The sequence below is a fragment of the Miniopterus natalensis genome, chromosome 6, assembly GCF_054644295.1.
Source record: "Miniopterus natalensis isolate mMinNat1 chromosome 6, mMinNat1.hap1, whole genome shotgun sequence".
Lineage (NCBI taxonomy): Eukaryota > Metazoa > Chordata > Mammalia > Chiroptera > Miniopteridae > Miniopterus > Miniopterus natalensis.
This window is the reverse complement of record NC_142086.1, coordinates 86,306,025-86,334,014: the sequence shown is the minus strand read 5'-3', so window position 1 is coordinate 86,334,014 and position 27,990 is coordinate 86,306,025. Positions and strand designations below refer to the sequence as shown.

At 50.9% G+C, this 27,990-nt stretch overlaps 1 protein-coding gene across 1 annotated transcript in view; it reads right to left on the bottom strand.

The window, feature by feature from the left end:
* Nucleotides 1-271: 271 nt before the first annotated feature.
* Nucleotides 272-27,990, bottom strand: part of BACE2 (beta-secretase 2) — a 56,491-nt gene continuing 28,772 nt past the window's right edge. Inside the window, exons 3-9 of the mRNA XM_087818429.1 lie at nucleotides 25,341-25,557; nucleotides 22,046-22,174; nucleotides 20,758-20,892; nucleotides 19,179-19,280; nucleotides 16,654-16,803; nucleotides 13,132-13,300; nucleotides 272-4,565 (exon numbers count right to left, since the gene is read on the bottom strand). Of these exons, the coding sequence (XP_087674555.1) occupies nucleotides 4,312-4,565; nucleotides 13,132-13,300; nucleotides 16,654-16,803; nucleotides 19,179-19,280; nucleotides 20,758-20,892; nucleotides 22,046-22,174; nucleotides 25,341-25,557 (1,156 nt within the window). The 3' untranslated portion in view covers nucleotides 272-4,311. The remainder of the gene's footprint in view (nucleotides 4,566-13,131; nucleotides 13,301-16,653; nucleotides 16,804-19,178; nucleotides 19,281-20,757; nucleotides 20,893-22,045; nucleotides 22,175-25,340; nucleotides 25,558-27,990) is intronic.

Below are 27,990 nucleotides of genomic sequence, written 5' to 3'. Positions count from 1 at the left end.
CAGTTTAGAAACACCGGCCATCCGCGTGTAATATCTGATCATAAGATACAGGCAAGAAAACACCGTACTGATTGTCTGAAGCGGGCGTCCTGGTAACACCCATACAGGATGGGGAAAAAGTAGGGTTACAGTTGTGAGTACACAAAACACAGCTTATTCTTGTATTACTATTTATTAATCATTGCATTATTTTCCATACGAACAACTGTAAAACTTAGTTTTGCCCCACCCTGTATTTAATTCTGGTAACCAAGGGGACACACCGATGTCACCTGCACGCCCGGCTTTGCTTGCGCTTCCACACTCCACAAACACGGCTGTGGGCGCGTCCCTCCCGTCTTCACCTGCCCACCATGGAGGTCTCACCAACCAGGGCCTTGCCCGAGGCCAAGAGCACGGTCTACAACTAGAGTCACCTGGGCTTGCTGGGCACCTGGCCTGGGCACAGTGGAAGGGTCCACCTTCCTCACTTTGTCCTTGCTGACACCAGGCACATGACCCAGCATGAACATGCCTCAAGTTTGGGGTTTGCAGCTGTATAAAAAAAAAAAATGCCCACCTCCAACTGATTCAGCAACTTTAAGGGTAAAAGAAATCTGTGGATTCCTGGAATTAAAGCGACTTTTTCAAAAGAGCGAATTCTGCCTGTTTTGTTACATACTTGTGATTATTTTTAAATTTTTCTTCTCCGCTCTCAAAATGTGTTTTTCTTGTTTGCTATTAAATTGGTAAACAGCCCTAAGTTCAAATATGAAATTCTTAAGACCCACCAGACATGTACACAGTATCTCTGTTGCGTGCAATTTTCTTGGCTCTAAATATCTAGTATCTTTCTTGGCAAAACCATAATTTTACATTTTATGGTGTTTAGTTGTTTGACCTAAAAAAAACCCCACAAAAACCCAAAAGCAAAAAACCTCTTAGTGGCAAGTTTTAATTCTGAAGAGTTCCATAATCAATCCTATTAAGTGTGTGCAAGGGAAAGCACACTGGGATCCCGAGCTATTATCCGGTTTCCACTAATAAGAATAAAGCCCGTGAAACTAGATTATCGCTGTTGATGAAGCAGGCTGTGGGCGGTGATTTATTTCCAGGGACGTTGCGGGGCGTGAGGCCAGAGCTGAGGAAAGAACCGCCACGTTCCCGGCCGCGCCTCCACGTGGGCCGGGACGGGGGAAACGAGCAGGTTTTCATTCTTCCAGGGAGCCTATTGAACAGTGAAATGCAATCTCCCCTCTTCAAGGAGAGAACGCACCCCCGATCACAGCTGCTCTGCAAAATCTACGCCCCGCAGATCCACGGGGTGAATGGTGGGAGCTACTTTCATGATTTTGAATCGCAGTGAACCCCGCATTTATCTCCAACCGGAACCCCTGCATTTCACGATGAATCAGGCAAAGTCCTCGCCCAGGTCCGGGAGCAGACCGTGCTCAGGAAAACTTCTCTGCTGTCTGCGCAGGGCTCCTTCTTTAACGCTGCGCACTTGTTTCGGGTTCAGAAGACGAAACGCAGACGGGGCCTGGGAAGCGCCAGATGACCCCGAGCGGCTTGTCGTCTCACTTGTGGCGCTTTCAGACCCCCAAGGTACAAAAGGGGCTCATCTCCGTTTCATTTCTCGCTGTTTCTCATGAACAGTTTCAGTTGCTGAAGACAGGATTTCATTTCAGGCTTCCAAATACCTCATCGGGATTATAAAGCATCACCAGATTTATTTATTTACTTTTAAAAAGCATGGTTCATGCAGAAGCATCCACTGCCCAGCAGAGAGTGGACAAGGGTTTGACAACCTAAGGCTAAGCTGCATTTTTCAGGAAAGATCTGTCTTCCAGCATCTTCCACAGTGTGTTACCAGGTAAGACTGACACCCTCGAATGGTTGCTACTTACTTTCCGGTCCAAAGCCAGCGTCCTTGAAGGCTTCCCAAGCTGGGTCTCAGTCCACGGAACCGGAGGAGGGGGTGTCGCCGGCAGGGCTCTGACTCAGGCTCCAATTCTCCGCAGCAAGACGCGCCAAGGGAACGTCCCGCATTCAACGGTCTATTTCCCTCTCACTGCTAAATTAGGCTTTGCAATGTGAGCATCCCCACTAACGTGTCACATCCAGCGACATCCGAGATGAAAAGGTAGAGACACCTGATACGAAATAGAGAATTACAGCCAACTGCATTCCAACAACCTAGCCTGAAATCTAACTTGCTGTTATCATGTGTTCTTGGGACAGGGTCTGCAACGTGGCTGCAACGGAGCTATTCTGAGCTGAGAAGCCTCATGCGGGGGATGGGACAGAGGACACCTGCCTGAAGACATAAGAAGCAAAACCAACCAGGTTACACCTGCAGCTCCCTCTTCTCATTTCAGGGGTTCGGATTTTTTTCGCACCGACTGGGGGTGCTGCCTTCGTTTCTGTGCCAAGCGGCCCACAAAACAGCAGCCAGCGAGAAAGCCAGTAAGATGAGAGGATCAGGCTTGCAGAGACGTCCAACTCTGAAATATATTTCAAATTATTACCGCTCGGCTAGCCGAGACCAGACGTGACCACGAGCATCTGCTGGCAGAAAATCGTCCCTCCGTCCCATCCCCAAAGGGGCTCATTCCTGCCAAGCTTGAACTGCATCTAGAATAACACAGAACATTCACGTTCTTCCCCACAGGTGCCCGTGAGAGCGGAGAGTCTGTGAGGGCACCGTGGCGTGTATAAGCGACCTCGCATCTCTTTGGCACTGTCGTATATTTCTCAATATGGAGGTGACCCTGGGATCCAGTGAGCAAGGCAGATGGCTGGAACAGCACAGGTGGCCTATTTTGAACGCAAATAACACTCCAGCCAGAGGAGATTCTCCGCAGTTAGCCCTTGCAGTGGGATTTTATTGTATATCCAACTCCTGGCGAGAGCAAGGCAGAGTGAACATTGAACTTGGCACACGAACAAGAGAGAAGGGACGCTGGCTTTGAACTCTTGTCCTAATTACATCGGATCACAGGAGGCTGATTATATTGAGTTACAGGTTTTTGCTTTTCTTTGGCAAAGGCCTTGGATGATAGCAAGAGGGGATGTCCCCAAGTAAGGAGAGCCCTGCACACCCAATGGGGGCTCCACCGAGTGCAGGAAAGAAGCACGTGGGTGACCCGCGCAACCGGTTCGTTTAAGCGGATTCAGATGGGTGTGCTTGAGTCTAGGGGCGTCTGCGAATGGAGACACACGGTTTCCAAGCGCAGGAATAGGTGGAAGTTCCCTCCAGGTCCTCTGCATGTCTTGTGTCTTCCTTCCCCCAAGAGCTGGTCAGAAGCACAGGCGTTTAGCCATTTCCCTGCTTCTCGAAAGGGCAAAGCAATCAACCTACCTTCATAGCCGATTTGGAAACAGCAACAACTGAGCTAGTGACACAGAATTCATTTTTCTCATCGAAACGCTGTTGAGTGATTTTAAACAGGTTAAGTGTATGAGCTAGAGACCAGCTGGGTGACAAGTTCTCGACGCACATGCCGTTCAGCACTGGTCCGTCCGGCCTGTTGGAAGGAGGATTCTTTCAGGAGAGGCCACGGCTGAAGCCAGCCTCCTGCACCCCTAACTGGGCTAGGACCCTGGGCAGAGTCTCAACAGAGGTAGTTTTTTTTGTGTTTTATTTTTTAACTTTTATACGAACAATACTATGGAAGCACTGAGCACAAAAGAGCGGGCTTCATTCTCACTCCGCCGCGATGGGCAAAGGCCTTCCGTCTTCAGAAGAGGTTGGTGAGGACTCCTGGGTGATGATCTCCATTCGGGGCACAGACGAGCCAGAAAAGGGGCCTGCTGCTGTCTCCGACTCGGAAGGGGCAGGCGGTTCCATCATCAGCCCCAGGCTGCTCCTCCTGCCATCACACTGCGAGCCTTCTCGGACCACTCGGACCCTGGCCGACGCCTGGTGCAGAATACCCTTAAGTGCAATTAACACAAAAAGCTTCCCAGTAGCCGAGAAGGGTGACAGCCTATAGGCACCCACTTCAGAGGTGGGGGCGAGGGCCGCCAGCAAGGCTTGCGCTTTATTTCGAGGCACAGCAAGGCGGGTTGGTGTACCAGTCACAGGGAGTCTGAAGCCCAACTCACTCTGGTTTGGTTTAGAATGAGGTGTTTTTTATTATCATTTTTCTCGAAAGGAGGCTAAGAAATCAAGAATCAAAATACAGTGAATCTGGAAGGCAGCTGGGAGCAGGACCGAGACCTAAGACTAATGGACAGGGGCAGGCACCTGGCCCGGCGCCCCCTGCCGGCTGCACTTGGAACTTAATTCTCTGAATAGCGGAGTTCGAGGCCGAGCGGAGGCTTCACTCTTCACTTCCAGCGATGCCGGACCAGCGAGGACTCATCGTTGACCGTCTCGGGGTCCCGGGGGCCGTGCTGGCACCGGAAGGGGAGGAGCAGCAGGATGGTCAGGGTAAGGAGGATGATTCCACACACACTCATGAGGGTGTAGGAGACGATCCACAGAACGGGCTCGTTCAGAGGCTGGGTGGGGACACAGTTGCTGGCTATGTCGTCTGTTGAGAAGGGCCCAGAAATTTCAGACACAGGAGTACCTGCAATTTCTGAGGAGACAGAAGGGGGAAATCCACAGCTGTGAAACGAGCCGTCCATCTCTAACATACGACAAGAGGTAGCCCCGCGTTCCACCAAACCGCGGCCACGTGGCACTAGGGTCCCGGGCTCGGGCCTCTGAGCGCGCGCCAGGGAGGTCTCGGCACAGCGCGCCTCCGGCGCGTCCAGGCCCCTGCGGCTGGAATGATGGCATGTTTCAAGGGTGCAGGTGTGGCACCCGCGTGGGAGAGGGCACCTGCCGGTGGGCATGGTCACAGCTGGCCTGGCTGGTTGTGAGAAAGGGAGAGAGCGCCAGCAGGCACAGCTGGCAGCTCCGCCGAGCCTGCCCGCGTCCTGGGGACTTCCCTCGGGGAGTCACCTGGGTCCAGGCTCTCTGGTGGGTTCTAATTCTACAATGTGACGGTTCTACTTTCAGTTTTCTGAGGAATCTCTACAATGTTTTTCATAACGGCCGCACCATTCGACCCAGCAATCCCACTTCTGGGTATTTATCCGAAGAAAACAAAAATACTAATTGGAAAAGACACACGCTGCCCGGTGTTCACGCAGCGTTATTTACAATACCCGAGACGTGGGAGCAACCTGGGTGTCCACTCACAGATGAGTGGGTGGACACGCGGTCCATACGTGCAACGGGATGTGACTCGGCCATAACAAAATAAAAACTTGCCAATCGCGACATCGGTGGACCCAAAGGGTGTTATGCTAAGCAAAGTCAGTCAGGCAGAGAAAGACAAATATCATATGGTTTCACCTACAGATGGACTCTAAAAATAGTAACAAACAAAAACAGACTCATAAAATAGGGGTCACACTTACGGTTGCCAGAGGGGAGGAAGGTGGAGGGATGGGTGAAAAGGTGAAGGGGGTTGCAGTTAACACTGTGATGTCCGCGTGGGGACAGATGATCGCTAGACTTGGTGTGCCGACGACTTGGTGTGGCACGGCGGACAGACACAGGCAGAGGCCGCAGAGCTCCCGAGCTGGGGCAGAGGCGCACCAAGCTGGTGCAGTTTGGGGGACAGTAAGGGGCAGGGGGCAGCTGTGCAGAGGGCAATTCCACACTCTCCAGGGGGCCCCCTTGAGCCTTCATCTGAATGATGACCAGAAAATGACTGGCGGCCCGGCCGGCACGGCTCAGCGGCTGAGCATCGACCTAGGATCCAGGGGATGGAGGTTTGATTCTGGGTCAGGGCACGTGCCCGGGTTGGGGGCTCGATCCCCAGTAGCGGGCGGCAGGAGGCAGCCGGTCAATGACTCTCTCATCGTTGATGTTTCCATCTTTCCCTCTCCCTTCCTCTCTCTGAAATATATATATATATAAAAAGAAGGAAATCTTGCCATTTGTGACCACATGGATGGACTGGAGAGCATTATGCTAAGTGAAATAAGCCAGACACCGAAAAACACATGCTTTTCACAGGATGATCTCACCTATACGTGGAATCTAAAACAGTCGAACTAAGCAGCCAAGAGTAGACTGGCGGCTGCCAGGGGCTACGGGAGGGGGAAATGGGGAGATGTAGGCCAAGGGTATAAAGTTCCAGGTAAGCAAGATAAATAAGTTCTAGAGATGTAACGTACAGCCCGGTGATTATAGGTAACAGCACTGTACTGTAGGCTTGAAATCTGTGAAGAGGGTAGATCTGAAATGTTCTCACCATCACCACCACAGAAAGAAAGAAACAAGGACAGGTAACTGAGGCGATGAGTCCGATCGTTAGCTTGATTGTGGCGATCATCTTATAACGCACGTGTACATCAAAACATCGAGTCGTACACCTTAACTATATGTAGCTGTTATTTTTCAATTATATCTCGATAAAGCTGGGGGGGGGGGAGAAAAACTCATCTCAGCCCACCTGCACTTACGGAAGCCCTTCAAGCAGAAGATCAACGCTTTCAGGTGGAAACCTGGATCTGCACAAACAAATGGGAAACCCCAGGAAAGATAACTGCGGAGGCCATTATAACACCCGTGCGCTTGGCTGGACATCCGTCAGGAGACGACTGACCGGGAGCAAGAGCAAGAGCAAGAGCAATGCACGGGGGGTTTAACGGAGGCATCGGAGAGCTGCGGCCGGTGATAGCACAGGGGCGGGAGGAGCGGGGCTGCCCGTCGGAGGTGCGCCCTTCTGCCGCGGGAAGCGGCAGGCTTATTTGGTATCGAACCAAAGGCGTATACTACAAACCCTAAGGCGCCCACAAAAATAACAGAACAAAGAGTGATAGCTAATAAACTGGCCAAGGAGATAAAAAGAAATAGAAATACTCAATCCAAAGGAACCAGAAAAAAGAAGGAAACGGGAAAAAGGAACAGATGAGACACAGAGAAAACAAATACCACAGCAGACTTAAACACAACCAGACCAACCATCACACCGAACAGTCTACACCGGCGGCTGGCAGCTTTCTCTGTAAGGTCCAGGTAGAAAGCATGCTAGGCTTTTTGGGTCACATATGATTTCTAGCATATATTCTTTTTGATTTTTTTTTTTTTTTTTTTTACATAAGCCTTTAAAAATGTAGAGACTATTCTTAGTTCAAAAACAGGCTGCATGCCAGATATGGCTGGCATGCCGTTGTCTGCCAATCTGTGGTCTAAACACCCCAAGGAGAAAGCAAAGATCGTTCAATGAGATAAAAAGCAATGTTTGATTTTATGACTATATGCTGCCTACAAGAAACCCACTTTAAATGGAAATACTCAGATATATTAAAAGACAAAGGATGGGAAAAAGATGTATCCCACTCATGCTAACAGAAAGAAGCCCAGAGTGGCTAAATGAATACTAGATGGGGTAGTTTCAGAGCAAAGAGCATTCCCGGGGAAAGAAGGGTAATTTCATGATGATAAAATGTTCAACGCATCAATAGGACGTAACAATACTAAACGTTTATGCACCTAATGAGTGAGCGTTTCAAAACACGTGGAACAAGAGTGATGAAACCGCAAGGAGAAATCCACAAATCCACAAAAACAGTCAGAGATTTCAACACCCCTTTCTTAACAATAGATAGAGCAAGTGGACAGAAATAAGTAAGGACTTAGCCTCCGAACCCCACTACCAACCAGCGCGACCTGACAATTTATAGATATTCCACCCACACAGCTGAATATACATTGTTTTCAACAGCGTGTGAAATATTTACCAAAGTGGGCTACATTACAGTCCATAAACCCAGTTTCCATAAATTTAAAAAGGTTTGGTTTATACTGTGTCCTATGACCGCAGTGGAATTAAATTAGAAGTCAATAGCAGAAAGATATCTGGAAAATCCATAATTACCTGGAAACTAAATAACACATTTCTAAAACTATTAAAAAAAATTCTTTAAGAAAACACAGGAGGAAATGTCCTTGAGTTAGGCAAAAAATTTCTTAGTTATAATACCAAAAAGTACTAACCATAAAGAAAAAAATGATAAATTCTACCTTATCAAAATTAAGAACTTCTCTTTGAAAGACAATCTTAAAAGACAGAAAAGAATGGGGGAAAATACCTGTAAGTTACATCTCTCATACAGGATTTGAATTCTGAATATTCAAGACTCTGAAAACTTGATGAGAAGACAAAGACTTTGATATAAAAATGGGCAAGAAAATCTGAAGACACTTCACCAAAGAAGATGTGGGAATGGCAAATACAGGCATGAAAAGATGCCCAAAGTTATTAGTCATTAGGGAAATGCAAGTTGAAACCACAATGAGACACCACCAAATATCTATTCAGATCGAAAAGACTGACCAGCCCTGGCCGGGGTGGCTGTCAGTTGGAGTGTCGTCCTGGGCACTGAGCAGCTGTGGGTTCCGTCCCCGGGGGGGCGTGTGCGGGAAGCAACCAGCCTCTCTCTCTCTCTCTCTCCCCGCCCCCCTTCCCCTCTCTCTCAAAGCAGTAAAACATATCTACATGTCCTGGGGTAAGGATTTAAATTAAATTTTAAAAAAAGACTGGCCATATCAAATGCTCATGAGGATGCATAGGAACTAAACTCACACACCGCTGCTGGGAGCGTAACTTTGGAAAACAGTTGGGCAGTTTCTTAGGAAGCAACACCCATGTCTGTCATATGCCCTAGCCATTCCACTCCGTGGGCGCACCCAGGAAAAATGAAAATACATGTCCAAGGGCTTCTACGCTAATGGACAAGGGTGTGGTGATCGCAGGGGGTGGGGCGTGGAGGGGAGGCATGGGGGGGAGGTAAGAGGGCTTAGAGGGGATAAATGGTGATGGAAAAAATAAAATAAAATGTAAATAAATAAGCATTATAATGGTCAGATCTTTTCTGCCATAGCACACAAAATAAAGGGAACTGTTTCCCAAGACCAGTTATTTGGTACCGAGACGGTTTCTGGGGAGTGTTCTGGAGCCACAGGACAGGCGTCCGGACCCAGGGCCATTTGTTCCGCAAGCACATGAAAGCCACCACGGTCGGGGCCTCAGTGTCCTCTCCTGCGAGAGGAGGAAGCAGGGCTGCCTGGCCTCTGTCCTCGGGGCCCCGCGGCTTGGACTTCTTTTGATTGCATTCTACGTGGAAGGCAGAGCACATCTCTGCAACTCTGTCCTTAACAGCGAACGTTCCTATTTTTACACATGAACATGTACCAGATGATCCACTTTCAACCTGCAGCAAAGAAAATTCACAGCGAAACGACTGCCAAACCCACGATGCCTCTCCAGTTGTACAAGCTGAGATCTACACAGCTCTGGGTGCTAAATGTCTCCATCTATAAAAAGACACGGGTGATCTTTCAGAGGCTTTGGCTACATCGAGAGAGTTGTCAGTTTTAACACTATTATTTCCCCAGCGGTAGGACACTTGGCCCAGGCGACACGCAGGCAGCTGAAAGCGCTCCAGGCTCCAGCATGTGTTGCAGGTATGTGAGACGATATGCTGAAGATGCAGGCTGGCCAGCTCCATGCCAGTGTGACTGCCGCCTCGTCTATCTGGCTCTGATCTCAGACTAAACCAGCGCCTCCCTGTCGGGGTGGGGAGAGGGGGAGCAGCTGAAAAGACGCAGCAGCGTAATAGCAGCATCTTGGGATCCTTTCCCCAAATGCCCACCACCCTCCACCAAAGCCATTCTGATATGCCCTGGCTGGAGGCGAGGACATGGGCCACGTGAGTTTTAAAAAGCTCCCCAGGAGGTTCTTCCAAGGGCTCTCACTCACTGGTCTCCTTCCCACCCTGTCAGGACCCTGACAGAGAAGCCCGACCCTATTAGCTAAGTGTTGTCTGTCAAAGACGAATTATTATGAAAACTAAAAAAAGACATTGAGAGAGAAGGGCGGCTCCCAAAGATTTTGGCTCCATCAAGTGCTGGTTGGCACAAAGGTAGAACGTCCTCCAACCAAAACACACAGAAATGAGCATGAAATATAATTCCCAATTTTTAAATATGCAGCTGAGCTCAGGAATAAGCCCTAGCGCTGGGGATTCCAAAATCTAGGGGGGTGTGTGTGGGGGAGGGGGGCAGAAGACTTGACCCCAGCATCAAGGAGATGGACCCTAGAGCCAAGATGCCAGTGAATTCCCGGTCCATTGGCGGGAGGAGCTGGAAAACTCTACCAGCTTGGAAGGTCTCACTGTCCAAGGTCTGACTGTCTCTGAGTGGGACACTATAATTCATTGTAGCTTTTGAATATTACCTAGCCAACTTTCCAAATTAAATTAAAAATGATAACGGAGATAAAGGAACTATGAGCCACAACAAAGTATAGAACACTACAAAAGTACGAGTTGGTAGGTCTGAAAAAGTGCAAAATAGTATTTCTAGAAATGAAAACTAGCATCGATGTAATTAAACACTCACTGAAGAGGTTACACAGACGGAACCCAGCTGAAGAGAGAACAGCCAATGCATACATTGAATTTTTCATAATAAAATACTGAGAAGAATCAGAGGGGAAACTACATATTCAGTAAATGGTGCTGAGGAAGTGGAATGTCCTCATAAGAATGAGACTCCTACTTCACATTTTCAGAGAAAAATGTTAGAAAGCACATAATACCTTTAAAAACAACAACTCCATTTCCTTAGATTAAGGAAGAGTTTCTTAAGTAAGAGCAGAGTAAAAGCCATAAGAAAGATTTGTAAATTTTATTTCACTAAATTTAAGAAAAAATGCAAATAAAAGACACCAAAAACAAGCAAAAAAAGGCCAGAGAGATTAGAAGAGATTTGCCATGCACATAACCCAGAAAAATTAATCTCAACTATGTAAAGAACTCACGTATCTCAATAAAAAAGTATAAAAACATGCAGAAGCTGTTAATAGAAAAATTCACCATCAGAGAAGCAGCTCAAACATTCCATAAACATATCAAATGTTAAGTCATTTCAGAAGTAAGCAATTAAAATACGAGACTAGTTCACACACACACAGATTGGCAAAAAACAAAACAACTGTGATAATACTTTGACCGAATGGAAATTCTGGTATAATTCTGGTGGTCCAGCTACTCAGAAGACAAATTTGACAGGAGCCAATAACGCTGAGGACTGGCACACCACATCATCCAGAAATCCCATTTCCCGACCTCATTCACACACAGGAGATGTTCAACACAGTACCGTTTATAACTGCAAACGTTAGAAACAACCCAAACGCAAATCAAGGCAGCATTGGGCCAGTGATGGGGTATACTCACACAATGGAATACTATACAGCCGTCAAAACGAACGACCTAGGACTCAGAGCAACATGGGGAATCTAGAGAAAGTAACAGTGAACAGTAAAAGCAAGTTGACAAAGGGTATGCACCATACAAGAGCATTTGTGTAATTAAGAAATAGCAAGAAGCCCAAAAGACCGTGTGCTTTGTCATAAATACTTATTTACAGGTATATGAAGGTCAGCTTCTAGGATGGCTTTCAGTGACCCCACTTCCTGGCATTTACTCTTGTGTACGCCCCACCCCTAAGATCAGTTTACAAACGACTGAGGCTTCTGTCTTGGGTGCTCTGTTGCATACCCTCCCTCTGGGAATCACTTATTCTGGGGTGTCCAGGCACCCATCTTGCGGACATTGAGACAGGCCTGTAGCAAGGTCCACACGGCAAGGAATGGAGGGGTCCGAGCAACAACCACATGACTGAGCTTGGAAGGGGACCCTCCAGCCTTCAGATGCCACAGCCTCAGGGGAGGCCGAGACCAGAACCACCCAGATAAGCACCCCCTCGATTCCCGACCCTGGGCACAGTCTCGTAAAGCGCCGCTAACCTGGGGACAAGTTGTTCCATAGCAACAGGTAATAGTCCAGGGCACGCGTAACGATGCTGAGAAGCTACACACGGGCAGCAACTATGAGAAGAATATACACCAATTTCGGGACAGAGGGTGGCTCTGGGGAGCATGGCGAGGTAGGCCTTTACCTATACCTCCTTTCTTATTTCTATGAGAAAATACTGAAGAAAATATGACAAAACATTAGCATTTGTTATATCTGTGTGTTCCGTGTGTACAGTGTAGACAATTTCCTACAACTTCAAACATTTTCTTTGTTACTTAAAACATGTTGGAGGCCTGGCCGGTGTGGCCCAGTTGGTTGAGCATCACCCTGGGCACCGAAAGGTCACTGGTTCGATTTCTGGTCAGGGCACAGGCTCAGGTTGCGGGTTCCGTCCCCTGTGGGGGACTGTACTGGAGGGACCGGGTCAAGGTTCCTCTCTCCCATCGATGTTTCTTTCTCTCTCCCTCTCCCTTCCTCTCTCTCTCAACTCAATAAAAACATAATTTAAAAAATTTAAAAAAATGCGAGATTAAAAAACATAACATGTGATAAATTAAACACTCTGCAATAGAACAAAAGGCAGGGAGTCTCCTCCGTTTATCACGGTGCCACAGACCGAGGCTGGCTCCTCACTGGGGCCCGAGGGAAGCGGCTGCTTTAAGGGCTAAACGATCTGCACAGAGGAGGAGACACATCAGTGTGTGTTCCCAGGGCTGCTGACATCAGCGACAACAGACTTAAAGGAGAGCACCTACCCAGGACCTCACGATGAAATTCAGGAGAAGGTCTCTGCCTGGAGGCGCTCAGGGTTAAGCCGCCCCAGCGGCGCCCCCGCAGGAGCAGACGGGTGGCCGGCTCGCGCAGCCACCGAGGTGCACCCCGTGACGGCTGTTGCCATAGCAGCCTCCATCGACTTCGATGGTGTTTAGCGAGAACAGGAATTGTGGGGGAAACTGCTTTGGTTCTTAGATTCTCCGGGTTAAATGAAGTAAAATGCCCACAGCTGGGAGACACGGTGTTTCAGGCTAGCGCCCAGAGAGGGGTCCCCCCACCGAAGAGCAAATGGGCTGGAAGAGTCAGTGCCCACCCAAAAGGGCCACATTTGCTCAGGACCAAGATTCAAAGATGGCAAGTCGCAAACGGATGGTCTCCCTGTTCCTCTCGGCCACCCCGCAGCGCCTTTTATGGGGAAGACCTTGATCGGGGCGACGGGGAGAGTGAAGGGACCCAGCGGCAGTGGCCTATCAGCAGCGCTGCCGGGCGGGCGAGCGGGCCCAAGGACTCCGCGCGGTCTCCCCGGCCAGCGCGGCCACCACTGACCTGCACAGCGGCTCGCCGCGAAGCCCAGCCTCTTCCGAGCTCTGTCGAAGACCACGTAGAAGCCCTCCATCACCGTGGCTCCGATCACCAGCGCGTTCGTGGAAGAGGAAATGCCGAATCGGTAGCATTCGTAATTCAGGCCAGGCACCATCATGGGCTGAATGTAGAGCTGTGTGTTTAAGAGGAAACAAGCAAGAAAAAGCACAAATCAGGCAACATCGCACAACTCTCATGGTCACAGCATGCTCAGAACCCTCCAGGGTGCTGTGGGGAGCTACGGAGAAAGAAGAGACACCAGCCCTGCCATCTAGGAGTAATCACTGAGTGAGAGGTGCTCCAACAGGTCCCTTCTAGTGATCGCGTCCACCTGCGAACGCTCTCCCCGTCAAAACTTTCTTCACGGGGTCTCTGAGAGAGGGTCCTCTCCTCCTCCTAACTCACCGACGCTCCCTCTCAGGCATCGGTAGGGGATGTGCTCCACCCTCCTCACCTGTCAGCATCCGAGAGCCCCAGGGCTCCGGCTTCCTCTCTCTTCCCATGCAGCCCCAGGCCCTCAATACATTCCCTGTGCTCCACGCTGAGACTCCCAAATCTTTATGTCCAGCCCAGATCTTTGCTGCCATTGCCACACTCTTCTGTAGACTTGCCCACCCACTCATCACTCAGTTGGCATCTCAAATGTAATATTTAAAAAACCTGAACTTTGGATATTGCCCCCAATCTGCTCTTCTCTCAAGGTTCTCTGTCTCAGTAAATCCATGACGCACTCATTATTCAGGCCCCAGAGCACTGGGTCAGTATCTCTTACTTCCCATCGAACCCACAACCAGAGCCTGCAGCCTTCCTTTACACAGAACCTGAACCTGATCACTTCTCCCATCTCCATCGCTACCAGCCTGGTCCAGGTCAGCACTGGCCTCTTCTCTCCTGATCTGCTGCAAAGGTTCCTAACCAGCTCTAGCAATCATTTGCGCAGCTATTCCTTCTGGCGACTGGAAGGTCCCAGGTAGGGGTCCCAAGTCTAATATTTTGGTGACAAGGAGTCCAATGGTTGCCCTAAATGTTAGGAAAGGAGTCAGGCAGGCAGAACTGGGGTGTTAGGAGATGACCCCCGTGCTGGCCTTGAGGAGTGTCACCGCATGTGGAGCATGCGTGGTTCTCACCAGGTGTTCACAACTGCGTATCTATGTCCCTTCCAACAGGAAATGGAAAGTGAACACGGTGATGTTGAATAAAAAAATCAGGAAAACTGTGGGGAATGTTGATTTTTAAAAATCGAAAATGTGAACATGCCAAAGTCAACCAAAAAAATCTACAGTCTCACAAGTGAGAATCGGGCTGAATTCTTACTCAGAGAGACGCAAATGACGCGATGCTCTGGAACCTGCCTCCCTCTGGTCCCACGCTCACCTGGTGCTCGTCCTAAAGCAGCTGACCGTCCCCAGTAAACTGTCAGCTTTGATGGCTTTTGCCTGCCGGGGACATAAGAGATTTTCCCCTGACTACCTGCTTTTTCTCCTGCTTCCTGTGAGCCCCTGACTCTGCCCACCACCCACATGCCGTTTACTTGCCAGCACACGTCCACCTTTGTCCTCGGGCTAGGTTTCAACTTTCGTTACAAACCACACTGATGAAATAATGTCCACATTTGGCTGGTCGACAGACCGAAATGTAATCACAAAGAGTACATTATTTTAAAGATGCTGAAACATATCATTCTAACATCGCTCTTTGCAGTGCCGTTCGCCCAGGGATACGGCCGTCTTCTGAAAATGTCACTGGCTTTTTCTCCCGTGTGGTTAAAGAGGCAGACACAGGAAGGGCTCAGAGAGTCAAGGGCAGTGCTCTCGGCGTGTGTCCTCAGCTGGGCTGTGTCTCAGTCTTTTCCCCAACAAGTGCCCATTTCTGGAATGACCCCCCTGCTCCCACCACCCATATAAAGTTGAAAATGGGGAAAAGTCGGTATTATCATTTACTTGTTTCTTCTGAAATTATTCCTCCTTTCCTGTGCCCCAATCACACTCCTTTATCCCAAAGTCACCAGGTTACGTAACAAACACACACTGGCTTATCCATTTAACACATAGTGACCGGGCCCTACCCTCTACTTCATGGCAGTGTTAGGGGAGGAAGGATGGTCTTAACTCACGGTTCTCATCTTCAAGGAGATAATTTAATTGAGAAAGAAATATAAGTGTGTGTGTTTTTCCAGAAAACAGAAGTCGAAGGAAAAAGGCAAGAGCATAAGATACACCCGGAAGGCATGACCCCGCGCCAGAGGAGCAGACCGGAAAGCGCGCATTATGAGTCTGAAGGGCAAGCTCACAAATGGGTTATTTTGCTCAGCAGGGAGTCGACAAAAGACGGGTTGTTTGAGTCGGGTCTCAGAGGGTGGGAAGAATGTAGATACACAGATGGGGGGGCAGAGGGCATTTCGGGCAGGGGGGCCGGGGGTGGGGAGTGCTGGAAGCAAAGGTGAGGAGACGGGAGCAGGCGCAGTGGCCCACGAGGGGAGAGTCAGGGTGCAGCGGGAAGCAGGCTGGAGAGCAAGGAAGGGGCCAGCACGGCGGCCACCGGAGGCATTGAAACAGTGGGGTTATAGCTGTGGTTTAGGAAGGTTGATCCGGCCATAGCTTTAAAGGGAAAACAGAGGGGTGACGAGGGAGGCCTGGGGGGCACCCTGGAGGCTCCTGAGTGACACAAGAAGGGGGTATGGGAAGGAGAGGTTGAGGGAGAGGTGAGAACATGGCTAAGGGAGACAGAGGTCGGTCGGTTTAGAAGCTTGGGATGAAGAAGGGTTCAATGATTTACTGACTATGGGAAAGATGACGTCTTCCTCTCTGGGAATCCAGCTTTATTCTTTACGTAAAAGTAAGTAGCAAAACCCCATATATTGGTGCTGTGATAGGTGTTGCAAGATGTCCTCAGTTCTTGATTCCCCTGGAGCCACGGCCTTGTGATGTGACTGCAGCTCCTCCCTCTGGGAGATGGGTCTGCTTCCCTGCCCGGGAATCTGGGCTGGCCTTGGCCTGGTGTGGGCAGCAGGGTGCAAGAGACGGCGGCTAGCTCTGGGCCTAGACGCAGGGGCCCCCGAGTTTCCTCTCTCAGAACCCTGTTTCCACCGCATGAGCCAGCCGCTGGGCGGTGAGGCAACAAACAGCCCATCGCTCCACGGACCTCGCCACCAGAGTGAATGAGGCCTCCCCAGGCCACCCTAGACCAAGGCCATCCGAGACCAAGGCCAACCTTGGCCAAGGCCCACCTGGACCCCGCCAACCCTCAGCTGGCCAGACTCAGGCGAGCCAGCCCGCGAGCTCCACAGACCCGCCCAGGCTCCTGAGCGGGAACTGACGCTCACCGATGAAGGCCGCTGCATTTTGCGGCTGTTACGCAGCACCACTGTGTGTCTGACCGGCGATACCTAGCACAGGTGTGGGATCTAAATACACCCATTATGCAGGAACTGCTTTCCTTCTGCACGTTACACATTCAAGAGAGAAGAGCACAAGTCCACGCGCATACCTGAGGCAGGATCGTGATGCGGAAGGACCTGCTGGCATTCTCATCTCTCAGGTAGATGGAGATTTTAGGGAAGTAAGACCACGGTGTTTCGGAATCCGTCCAGCATGCCAGCTGGGACCCAGTCCAGAATTCATGAGAGAATTCTGGAATCTAGACAAAACACGATCGGGAGAGAAACAATGACTAGCCCGGCGAGTCAACAGGGAGCAGCTCCCGGCCCTTCTCGTCACCTTGCCCTATGCCCACAGGGATCAACAGCGTTTAAGTTGGACGGTGCAGCCGAGCCCTCAGCCTCTGGGAGATTATGGCGACGGCAAAATAGCAATTATTAAAACACGGAGGGCGTGGAGCACTCACTCGCATTAGGCACCGTTGTAACCCTCAAGCACGGCCATCACTGCAGTAACGTTATCCCCCCTGCTTCACCGATGAGGAAACCAAAGCACAGAGGTGAAATAACTTGCCCAAGGTAACACAGTAGTTGGCAATGGCCCTTTAAAAGAGATACCAGACCCTAAATGGGACGCGAGGCACCTTTTGGGCATCGCCTCTCCTTTGAATCTCTGCGCCCAGCAAGCTTCCTCCTGGTGCCGAGCCCCTTGTGAGCTCTCTGCTCTTCTGGAGCATCTTCTCCCTTCCAGATCTCAGTTCAGATGACATCTCGTCCGGGAAGCCCTCCCTGACTCCCCCGCATAACCCTGGTCCCCACGGTGCGTCCGCTTCCTTGTAACAGTTTCAGTTTTACATTTATTGCGATTGGTTAACATCTGTTTCCTGCACTGGGATCTGAGTCCCCTAAGGACACAGGCCTGCTGTGTGCATCCCCTTGTGGTCCTAACCCGCAGCCTATCAGAGAGGCTCAGGAAAGATTTGCAGGGAATATGAACGGGCGGGAACACAGAACGTCCCCCTGTGCTTCTCATCAGGGGACTGGAAGGGTGATGGCACCCATGCATGCTCCTAGCTGCTGAATCTGTGAGTTAATTGCAAGTCCCAGCAAAGCCATCTTGCCGGGACCGGCGAGGGCACCCGAGCAGGCCTGCCCTGTGCCTGCAGGTCCCAAACGGAGGACCGCGTGGGAGGTTCCTCCTCCAGGGCCGAGTCCCGCTCATATGCCCGCTGCAGGAGTGCATGGTGGGGGCAGAGCTAGGAGAGCACTGACGGGAGGAAGGGGGGTGTCTGTCAGGGGGGTGTCCCTGAGGTAGGAACACCTGAGCTGAGCTGAGGGACCAGTGGGCATTGGTGACCTACGGTAGGGGAAGGAGGGCAGAGAACGAGACCTGCCCGAACTGGATGACACAGACAACAGCCATGGAGGCTGGTGCAGAGGACAGGAAGGGGCATGAGACAGGCCGGAGAGGACCAGGGGCACCACTGTCCCTCATCAGAAGTCACTCATCAGAGACCTGAGCTCTGCGGCACGCAGCGTCATTAAGGCATCCGAGTGGGACGTGTGCAGGTCACCTGTTCTCCGAGTCCAACTCCAGGGGCCGAGCGGGGGCGAGAAAGCTGAATTCCAGAGCCACGGATGGGAGTGACTCTGGGGGAAGTGACATGGCTGTGGATGGGACCACTTAGGAGAGAGTACAGGGGGAGAGGGAGCCTAGGACCCACCCAGAGCCATGGGCCAGCAAAACCCCAGGGGTGGAAAGAGCTGCAGGGAGGAGAGGTGATGGAAGCCCAGGCACGGAAGCAAGGGTGCCGTGGAGATCAAGCGGAGTGAGAATGGAGGACACCGTGGCATGACTGGATGAATGCAGGGCGAGTGTCACGAGCCACTTAACCGCAGGAGCAGGAGCAGGAGCAGGAGCACTCCTTCCCTCCCTCCCTCCCTCCCTCCCAGGGTGAAAATATCCTGCAATCTCTTCACCCATCGAGGGTGTCCTCCTGGACTGCTCATGAGGGACCTGCCGGCATTAACACAGTTCCTCCTTTTATAAAAGCGCCCTGGTCCACATGGATGCCCAGAACTGGAAAGTTGGGGCCGCACTGGGAATACCGTCAGCCAGGTCCCCAAGAGGCATGTTTTCCTTGGCCGTGACTTCGACTGTGCTGCTGAGCACAACCATATAACAATTATTATCTGGCCAGTTGGTCTTTGTCTTCTGTAAATCACATATTTTACGGAATTAAAATCCCAGCTTAGCCAGAAGGAAGGCCTAGGAGTATGACTTTTGGTTTATTTCTTTAGTTTCAAAGGCTACAGACGTGTTCCTGGTTTACTAGTTACTTCGATGAAATATATTACCAATTTTTTTCTTAGATTAAAAAAATGTATTACACCAACGACACTATTACTTGAAATACAAAAAAGGCCCCGCACCTTAGGATCCCGGTCTTCTCGGGTTAAAATGAGAGAATTGTTTGCTGGTTAATATCAAAGAGTAAGAGTGTGCGCTTAACAGGTAATAGTTAAAAAACAAAACAACCCTTCAAAGCCCTCAGAGGAGACCCGTCGAGTGCACTGCCCAGCTTGTGGCCGTGACCTGTCAGCCTCCGAGGTCCATCAGCGTCCCGAGACTCACCAGAGAGGCGCGGGCCACGGCTTCGACCACCGCGTCGAACACCTTCTGGGGCAGGCGCAGCAGCGTGGTGCCGCTGTCCACGATGGCCTTGTCCGCGTTATACTAGAAGAGGGGTCGGGGGTGGAGAGAAGGCACATGAGTGACATGGCACCAGCCCCCGTCACCGAGTCTGTTAGATACAGGGTGTCCCAAAGAAACGTACACACCCCCCGAATATGATACAGGCAGTGTTCATTAAAATACATTTCATTTTCAAAACTGAGCTATCAGCTGTTAAGGTGTATATACATTTTGGGGGGACACCCTGTACAAATTCGGGCAGCCATGGTACCTCCTTGGTGGCCACAATTAATCTTATATTCTCAGAAATTGGAAACCAAGGATCTTTGGTTTAGCCCAGCCTTCTCGCTCCACAGACAAAGGAAGTGAGGCTAGAAAAGGGAAGTGACGTGACCAAAATCAACCGCCCTCCCGTGCAGAGTTTGTCCCGTATGCAGAGATGCCCAAATTTCCTTGTCAAGGAGCCTCCACGGGCAAAGAGGGAAGGCCCACTGGTCCTCAGCAGGTGCAATGACGTGTTAAATGCCATTTACACAAATCACACAAAGTCAACTCTCGTAAATGCTGCCAATGGAAGAGAGAGCCGGAGCCACATTCGGTAAGAGAATCTCTCACACACACACACACACTCAAAATAAAATGCAAACTCTGCACACACGCACTCACAGAGTTTGCATTTTATTTTAGGCCCTTTGATTCTACCACTGGGTTTCTTCATGGCAAGTAAGTGCGCTTTGACCATAAACACAGATCCGTGGACTCGGCACCACTGGGTGGCATGGGCCATCATTTATCAAGTGTCCGCGGTTTCTCAGCAGCGTCCGTGTACGTGGGCACCTGTGATGGCTGTGATGGTGCACAGGAAAGGACGTGAGGAAAAGGCTGGAGGTATGAGGTCGGAATAGAATGAAGTGCCGGTGGTTTTCACAAACCACTCTGAAAATATCGGAGCAGACAAAGGCTCCCTCAAGTCATCATAATCATAATGCCATTATGTGCCACAGGTAAGCCAAAATGCAGCGAGAGGGTGTGAACAGGTTAGCAAGGGGTCGGGTCTCACAGCTCTGCGGCCTGCCTGCTTTAGCCCAGCAGCCACGCACATAACTTGTTTGAGTGAGAATTACAGCCGGGGGGGAGGGGGGGATAGCTCTGAAGGAAAGAGAGAGTAGATGATTTATTTTTGTTGAAACCTGCATACTTCACCCTCTTCACAGAGTTCAGGGACCATCAGGCCAAGGTGAATGGGGAAGGTGTGGCTCCAGGTACCTCTCCTCACTCACCATTTTATACTAATTTTTCCTATTAAGCCAAGCGGTGGTAAGAAAACAATTTTTTCAGAGAGAGATCACTGATTTAAACTTGTCATACAAAAGGCCCTGTAACTTTTAATGTCATGAATCTCTGATTTATCCTGCAATGTAATGCACCTTCTGGTTTCATGCTCAGGTCCCTGCTGTAATCTTTAGGTGACTCAGGCACTCACAGACTCGTAGGCACAAGCAGCTCACAGTGGAGATACCTCTCTGCAGTCCAGATTGAGGCTCTGGCCTCCGATTTCCAACTTCAGAATTTCTATCTGGTAATACCACTCCTCCTTAATCGGGGTATACCAAATGTCTCCTTTGTACAAACTTGGTTCGATTCCACCCAGGACCTAGGAAGGAAAATAGTCACAGGGGTAAGAGAAAACACACACAGGCGCATAACAAGTTACACAAAGCAGAGTGTAAGGCGAACCTTCGCTGGAATCGGTGCTCACTTCAGTCTGATGCTACAAAACAAATGTATGTGCTTGAAAATTAAACGGGGAATGTTTTGGGGCCAAGTACGCAAAAGTCAGACAATACTCTGCCCCGGTCTAATCAAGATGCTGTGGGGGTCCCCTCACCTACAGGACACACACGTAACGCCAACCTTACAATATGGAGATTCTGCCCCAAAGAAACGCAGTGAAATAGTTAATTGCCCAGACCGACAGCTAAACCGCCCAGATTTAGCTCCTCAGAAGACGGAGGAAGCCCCCCAGCCCACACACTGCACGGAAAGCGAACAAGGTGGAGCTTCCTTAATCGAAACTTCACTTTGCAGAACGGTATGACCTTACCCCTCACATCCCATGCCACACTCTCCCCTGGAGAGGGGGTAACAAGCAAGTGCACTGCTAGCAAATGGAAGAAGCTGAGCCGGCTTCTCACGGCTTGAGAGCAAAGACATTGGCAGCACCCACCCTGAGGGAGGTCCCCTCTTGAGCACCCTCCTGTCACCTCCTACTTGAGACATCTGGGTGCAGGTTCCATCAAGGGGACGCTCAGGGCTGATAGCCTTGAAAGATTCTGCTCCACTAACAAATGCTTTTGCTCAATGTGTGTGTATGTGTTGAGAGAGAGAGAGAGAAAGGATATACGGTTGTTCTTTGTCTCCCCAAACTTATGAAATCGCAGGCATCCCCCCTGCTTCCCCTCCCCGGGTAAGGCCCACCCGCTATCTCCCCGACTGTCTCTTGCTTGCCCCTCCCCCACCCAGCAAAACCAGTTACCTCTCAAAGGAAAATTTTAAAAAGCTTTCATGGAATTTGGGGAAGTCATGAGAATCATCTTTTGGATGGTAGGAGAATTAGGAAAGATAAAAATAATAGCTAATTTTATCCATCTTTTAAAAGTTTTATAATAAGGATTATCACAACTTTCCGGGACCTATGTATGCCTACATGTCTAATATTTCCATCAGGGTCTTAATAAAACAGAAAGAAAAAACAATGCCCCAGAGATTGGTGCGTTTTCGCCTCTTTAAGACTGAAAGATACCCACAAGACTACCTCCGTTGGTACCCGATCCGGCCACAGGCAGTCCCGCCCCACACATCTGCATGGAGAAAACGTTGGGGATTCCTGCTTGTGTCACGAGGGAGTCAAAGAAGGTCTCCAGGGAGCTCGACGGCTGCAGGAGGAAGGGAAGGGACACTGCGTCAGACTCACAGTCTAGAGCACCCAGGGTTGACACCACGTTAGATTTATATTTAACTTTTTTCATGGCTGAACAGTAAACAAGCTTATGATTAAGTACCTTCAACAATAATTCAGAAACCTCCAACAGGACTTCCTACTACTTGGTATTTTTCCTTTTGGTGCGGCTGTATTGTAAAATAAGAGTATTTCCGGAAGCTATTAGGAGGCTCTCACACTTGTCACCGCGAGTGCCTGGCGAGGCGGGTGACAAGGCGTGGAAGCGGGCGACTGAGGCAGGTGGCGGGCTCTCGCTGTGGCCACTTCGGAGTAAGGAGAGAACCGGGTCCCGGGAGCTGGCATGTGTCTTCACCTCTCAGCTGCAGTTGTCCCTCACACGAATCAGAGGTGCCTGACCCAGGGGACAGCTCATCTCAGATCCCAGACTGCGGGACACGGCTTGGCTAATGAACTCCCGTGAGCAGGGAACTCGCAGAAAGGGAGCAGTGCTCTCCTCAAGCTGAAAAGCTGTCTGACTCCCCTTTGCCGGGTTTCACTCCGGGCCCTCCTCGCAGGCAGCCGTGCATGCAGAGGACGCCCCCAGTTCCCCAGGACTCAGAAGAAAGAGGGACCGTCTACGGACAGTTCTGAGCTGGGGGTGGGCCACGGGGGCCGGTGGTCATAGAGGACGGTCACAGGCTTGAGTTTAGATTTTGGCTTTGACAACTGGAGATAGGAGAGTTAGTCACCGTGAGTGCTAGTTCTTGGTGAAAACTTAATTGCGGTAGCATAGATGCTATAGGCATATGCTAACCACCGATGGTTAACAGAAGGCACAATCATTTATTATCTGTAAGATAATACGAATTATGATCTGGAGGGAGGAAGAACCCCATTAACAAATAGGTAAATCTCCCCACGTGTTCAGTTCATTTGTCCTAGTCTCCCACTCAGCTTCCGTGGGGTCGGGCAGAATCTGGCACGATGTCTCTAGGTGATCTTCGTGTTTGGTCAATGAGACAAAGGTGTCTCTGGAAACGGGTTGGCTGGTGCTGACCCAGGCTGGTGTTCTTCTACTGTCCAAGTCCCTGAGGGACAGCAAGGTGAACAGTGCCCGGAACTGCATCCTGGCTCCACCACCCGCTAACCCTGTGACTTGCCCCTTTGTTTCCTGATCTGTAAAGTGGGGGTGATAACAGGCCCCTAGAGTGGTTCTGGGGCTTAAATGGGTCGGTGTCCCACAAAGGGCCGGGCCAGTGCCTGGCACACAGTCAGGGACCTGTTCCTGTTCTCTCAGGTCAGCTTCAGTAGGACTGTGCCCAGGATCCCTGCAGAGGTCGCAAAGCACAGTTCCCGCGGCCAGGACAACCTGATTCAGCCACGCGGTTGGACCCAGGCAGCTGCGGGGGGTAGCCCCCGTGGGTGGCTCTGACACACATCCTTGGTGAGAAGCAGCTGGGATCCACCAGGGGCCACCACCCGCTATGGTCACCACTCACTGCTTGGTCAACCTTCTTCAGAAAAGCCTTCGGGCCACCAGCCCAGACCACCCGCCTGTCCTGTCTCCAGCCCTGCTTCCCACACATCCTGTTACTGTCTCCTCAGCTCCAACAATGTGGAGCCAACTGTTGCCAATCTTGGAATTTTACAGATGAAAAGATAAAAGGTCATGTGGAAAGTCTGACACCCCCAAGGGAATTTTTACATATTATTAATTCTAGATAATTTAGCTTTCCTCTACTGTCTTCCAAGTAATCAGCATAGAAATAGTCATGCCCACATCTTTCATTTCCAAAGTCACATGAAGATGGAATATTTCGCCCAAGGTCACATTGTTGGTGAAGATGTACTAAGGAAGGGAAGTTATTACCAGTCTGCAAATCTCATGTAAAGCTCGGCCTATGGTACTGAGAAAACGGGGCTCCAGGACCAGTCTGGGCCCCGCAGGCAGTGGGACACGCAGAGGGGGCTCTGGCTGCCCTGGGCGAGGAGCCTCTGCCCCTCAGTGAGCACATCTCAAAAGTGGGGTAACCTGCCCTTACAAAGTCGGCCTTGTGGGGAGGCGGTGAGAACTGACACCTCGTAATGTCCTCAGCCCTGTGTCTCATGGGACAGTCTTTTTCCTTGAGAAGCCCCAGGGCTGGGGACTCCCCTGCTTGCTGTCCCCCACCAACCCTTCACCTCCCCCGCCCCTGCACCCTTTGCTGGTAATCTTCAGCGGGAACCAATGTCCTTATGAGGAGAACAGGTTTTCCCTTTGGGGTCTTCAGGGACCAGTGGGGGCTCTGTTGTCACCAGCCTGCTGCTCCTGAAGCCGGGCTTCCTTTTTGATTTCTTTTTAGCTCTGGCTCAAAGCCTGACCCTGAGCAATGAGGTGTGGTGCCGATGACAGGCAGGAGGGGTGACCTGCTTTGCCCAGGTGTACGTAGCCCTGCCCATAGGTGCCCCAGGGCCTAACCCACCTGCCTCTGGTGGAGATTCCCTGGCTTCGGCCGGCCTGCCTCCCTCCTCCTGCGCCCCAGCAGTGCTCCTTCGGGGAGCCCACTACAATCCTGGAGACCATGCAATTCTGTCTTTCCGTCTTGTGAAGGTTCTGATGCCGAGGAGAGCAAGGCTCCAAACTTTCTCCTTGTGGCCGGCAGTCCTGAGACAGGCTTTCCAGCTGTCCCTGCTCCGGCTGCAGGTGTCCCCTCAGAGGTGGTCTGGAGCCCCGGGAGGCAGCGTGAGGCCTCTCAGCCTGCCGGGGCCACCTCCCCCTGCCCACGTCCCAACGTCTCCCGGAGGCTCCATCTTCATATGAACGTAGGAATTTAATAAACATTTTCTCGTAATCCTATGCTAATAAAAACTCCTAAACAAAACCATAAAGTGATTCAGATTCTCAGTATTTTCAACTATCCAAGTAAAATAGATAAAAACAAAAGACAAAGAGTAATGATACCAGTGTATCTTGCAGGGAAGTTCAAAAATTGTGCCATGTACTTTTAATTTTAAAAATGCTTAGAAACCTCATTAACCATGTGACCAGCGGCCTGTTTCAACCCTGTGATTCTGACTGACCAGCTCCCGCAGCCCAGACCCGTTCATTGGCCCCTCTAAGGAGGGGCTTTCAGACCCTCTTCCCATCGCTCAACTGACTCAGGTCCCCGACTCATTCTCACCTTGGCCAGGGCAGCGTAAGCAAGTCCAAGTATCCCATTCCACTCAATCCCAGGCAGGAAGAAGTTCTCCGACTCAAAGATCGTGGCAATGTTGACAAGGAAAGAGCTGTTGAAGCCTCTGGGGATGGTCACCAAGTCCTCCCCCACCGAGCCGGTCCAGCTCCCTTGCGTGTACTTCACGGTGACATCAAAGCCCTTGGGACTGTACGTGCTGGACCTGGAGGGAGAAGGGAAGGGAAAGCGTCGCATTCTGTCTGGGTGACCGTGTCTGACAGGAGGGCCGGTCACGGTGGCAAAGACGGCTGTTCTAAACACGGTCAACTGTAAGCAACTCTCAACAATGTTCACGTCAACAGAGTTACAGTTCCCACAAAATGTAATCACTACTGTTTGGGTAACAGCGTCTTCTGTGCCAGGTGGAAGGACATACTGGGGTTCACATGTGGCCCCAGAGAAACCCCTAGGTCAGGTGCTCCACTTAACTGCGCTGGCTTGTGAAGGCACAGCCGAATGTGGGCACCTGCCTGGCCCCCTGGCTATGCGGGAACCCTGCACTGACCGGGCTTTGTGGCACAGGGAGGGGCTCGCAGCCTGGAACGAGGTGCCCCAGCTTGTGCCAGCAGTGGCCAAGGGTTTGGATTCATACAAACAACCATTGTAATGAATAAAGATGAAGTCATACCCGCCACATTACCCCCTGATGTCACAGGTTCCTTCAGGGCTCTCCTCCAATGCCAAAAGCTGATTATATTCACAGCAGAATACAAGGGATGAAGCAAAAGGCAGGCTTTGACACAAGTCACTGAGACGCCATCTCCAACCCCCTAAGGGTAGGAGTTACTCAAACATAGTCTCCTCAACTAAAAAACGGAGATAACATAGTACCATACCTCGTGGGGTTGATTTTGAGAATTAAACGAGTGAACATGGGAAAGCACTTAGAACAAAACCCTGGAACACAGCAGGTACGCAACGAAAACAGCTGTTACTACAGTTAAATAACCTTTATTCAATGTATGAACTCTTAGAAAATGTAAATCCCCCCCCGAAATGCTCCTGTAGAGTTACTCTTACTGAGTATCCTCACTGTCTCATTCTGAAGTCTAACCACCCCCGTGGAAAGGGGAACGTGTGTGGGGAAGTCATGGTCGAGGCAGCCGGGGCGGGGAGGAGCCTTGCGGGCTTCTGGAAGGTGGAGTCGCTGTGTCCAGGCCGGCACTGCCCAAGAGGCCTCCTGTAAGAAACGGTCTCAACTGATGCCGCCCCAAACGGCAGCCACAGGGGGCTACGGCGCACTTACCGTGTGAGTGCGGTGGGGCTAAACCCGGAGCATTATTTAATGTTAAACAGCCACATGCGGCTGGTGGCTACCCTGCAGAAAGCACAGCCCAGACAATGGGAGAGAGATTCCCCTTGGGCTCCTATCCCCAGGATCCGCAAACTAAGCTCCCAGAGCAAAGCCCCAGAGCCGAGCCGCGCGCCGCTCCGAGGGCTGTTCACACAGGTCTCCAGCAGGAAGTTAAAAACCAAACGTGTTCCTCCCTCTTCCTGTCCTAACCGCCACCTCTCGGCGTTGAAAAGCCGTGGCTCTCGATCGTTAATTAACCAGCTCGGGGGAGAGCGAGCCCAGATCGCTTCTCCTGCAGCATCCACCCTCTGCGCTCAGAAACAGCGATCAATCGGGACGCAGGGAGCCGGGGGAAAGTCCACTCACAGCAATAAAATCACTTTGCACCAAATCCAGGAGACGCTCTCCCTCTGGCAAGAGTGTTCCGGGACCACGGGACTGAAAAGCGGAATCAATTGAACGGAGGAGAAGAGAGCCAGCACGTTTTATTATTGTAGAAGAAACCACGACTGTTTTCAGGCTACCTGAGGGGGCGGGGGGCCGAGCTCCAGAGCTGCACCGTGGGTCAGCTCTGCTTCTCCTGAGTCATCCCACCCAGGGAGGGACCTAGGGGACTCGGCCGACACCTTCCTGGGTGCTTCTGCACATTTCAGAGTTACCTTCGGGGTCGTTGGCCTGCCCTGGGGGACCAGATGCCCCTCCAACTCTTCCACGGTTCTGGAAGGTTCTGGAAGGGATGGGATCAGTGGGTCACCAAAGGCCCAGGGGCTCTCGGTTAGCCCACCCAACCTGGGGTTCACCAACATTCTTGAAAATGGCACACGCGGGTGGGTGGGCTCCAACGGGGCACGTTCCCTCCTGGACATGCAAACAACAGGCAGGCTCGAGAAATTATCTAAAGAATCAGGCAAAAACGACTGTCTCGGGGTCCGGCTCAGCCTCCTTAAGGTCACCGGGTACATCTCGAATATTCTAATCCCACTGACAAGCATCGAAGGAGAAGAAATTGCTCCTGTGCCACGACTGCTCTGCGGGCTTCACCCCCAACGGCGTAAGAGAGGAGGGGAAATTCTAATAGAAATATACTTAATTTCCTGAATAGATGAGCAGGTCAGAGGGATGAGCATACTGCATCTCTCAGCAAGCCAACTGGCCGGGCTCTGTTTTACCGGCTGAAAAGGAAGCAGATCTTGAAAACCGCGCCGTCTTCTTTCTGCTATAGAGCCGTTCACCGGACACCCGCCGCCGGGCCAAGCGGGCTTCCGGCGGGAACAAGCCACACAAATGACTACCAGTCACCTG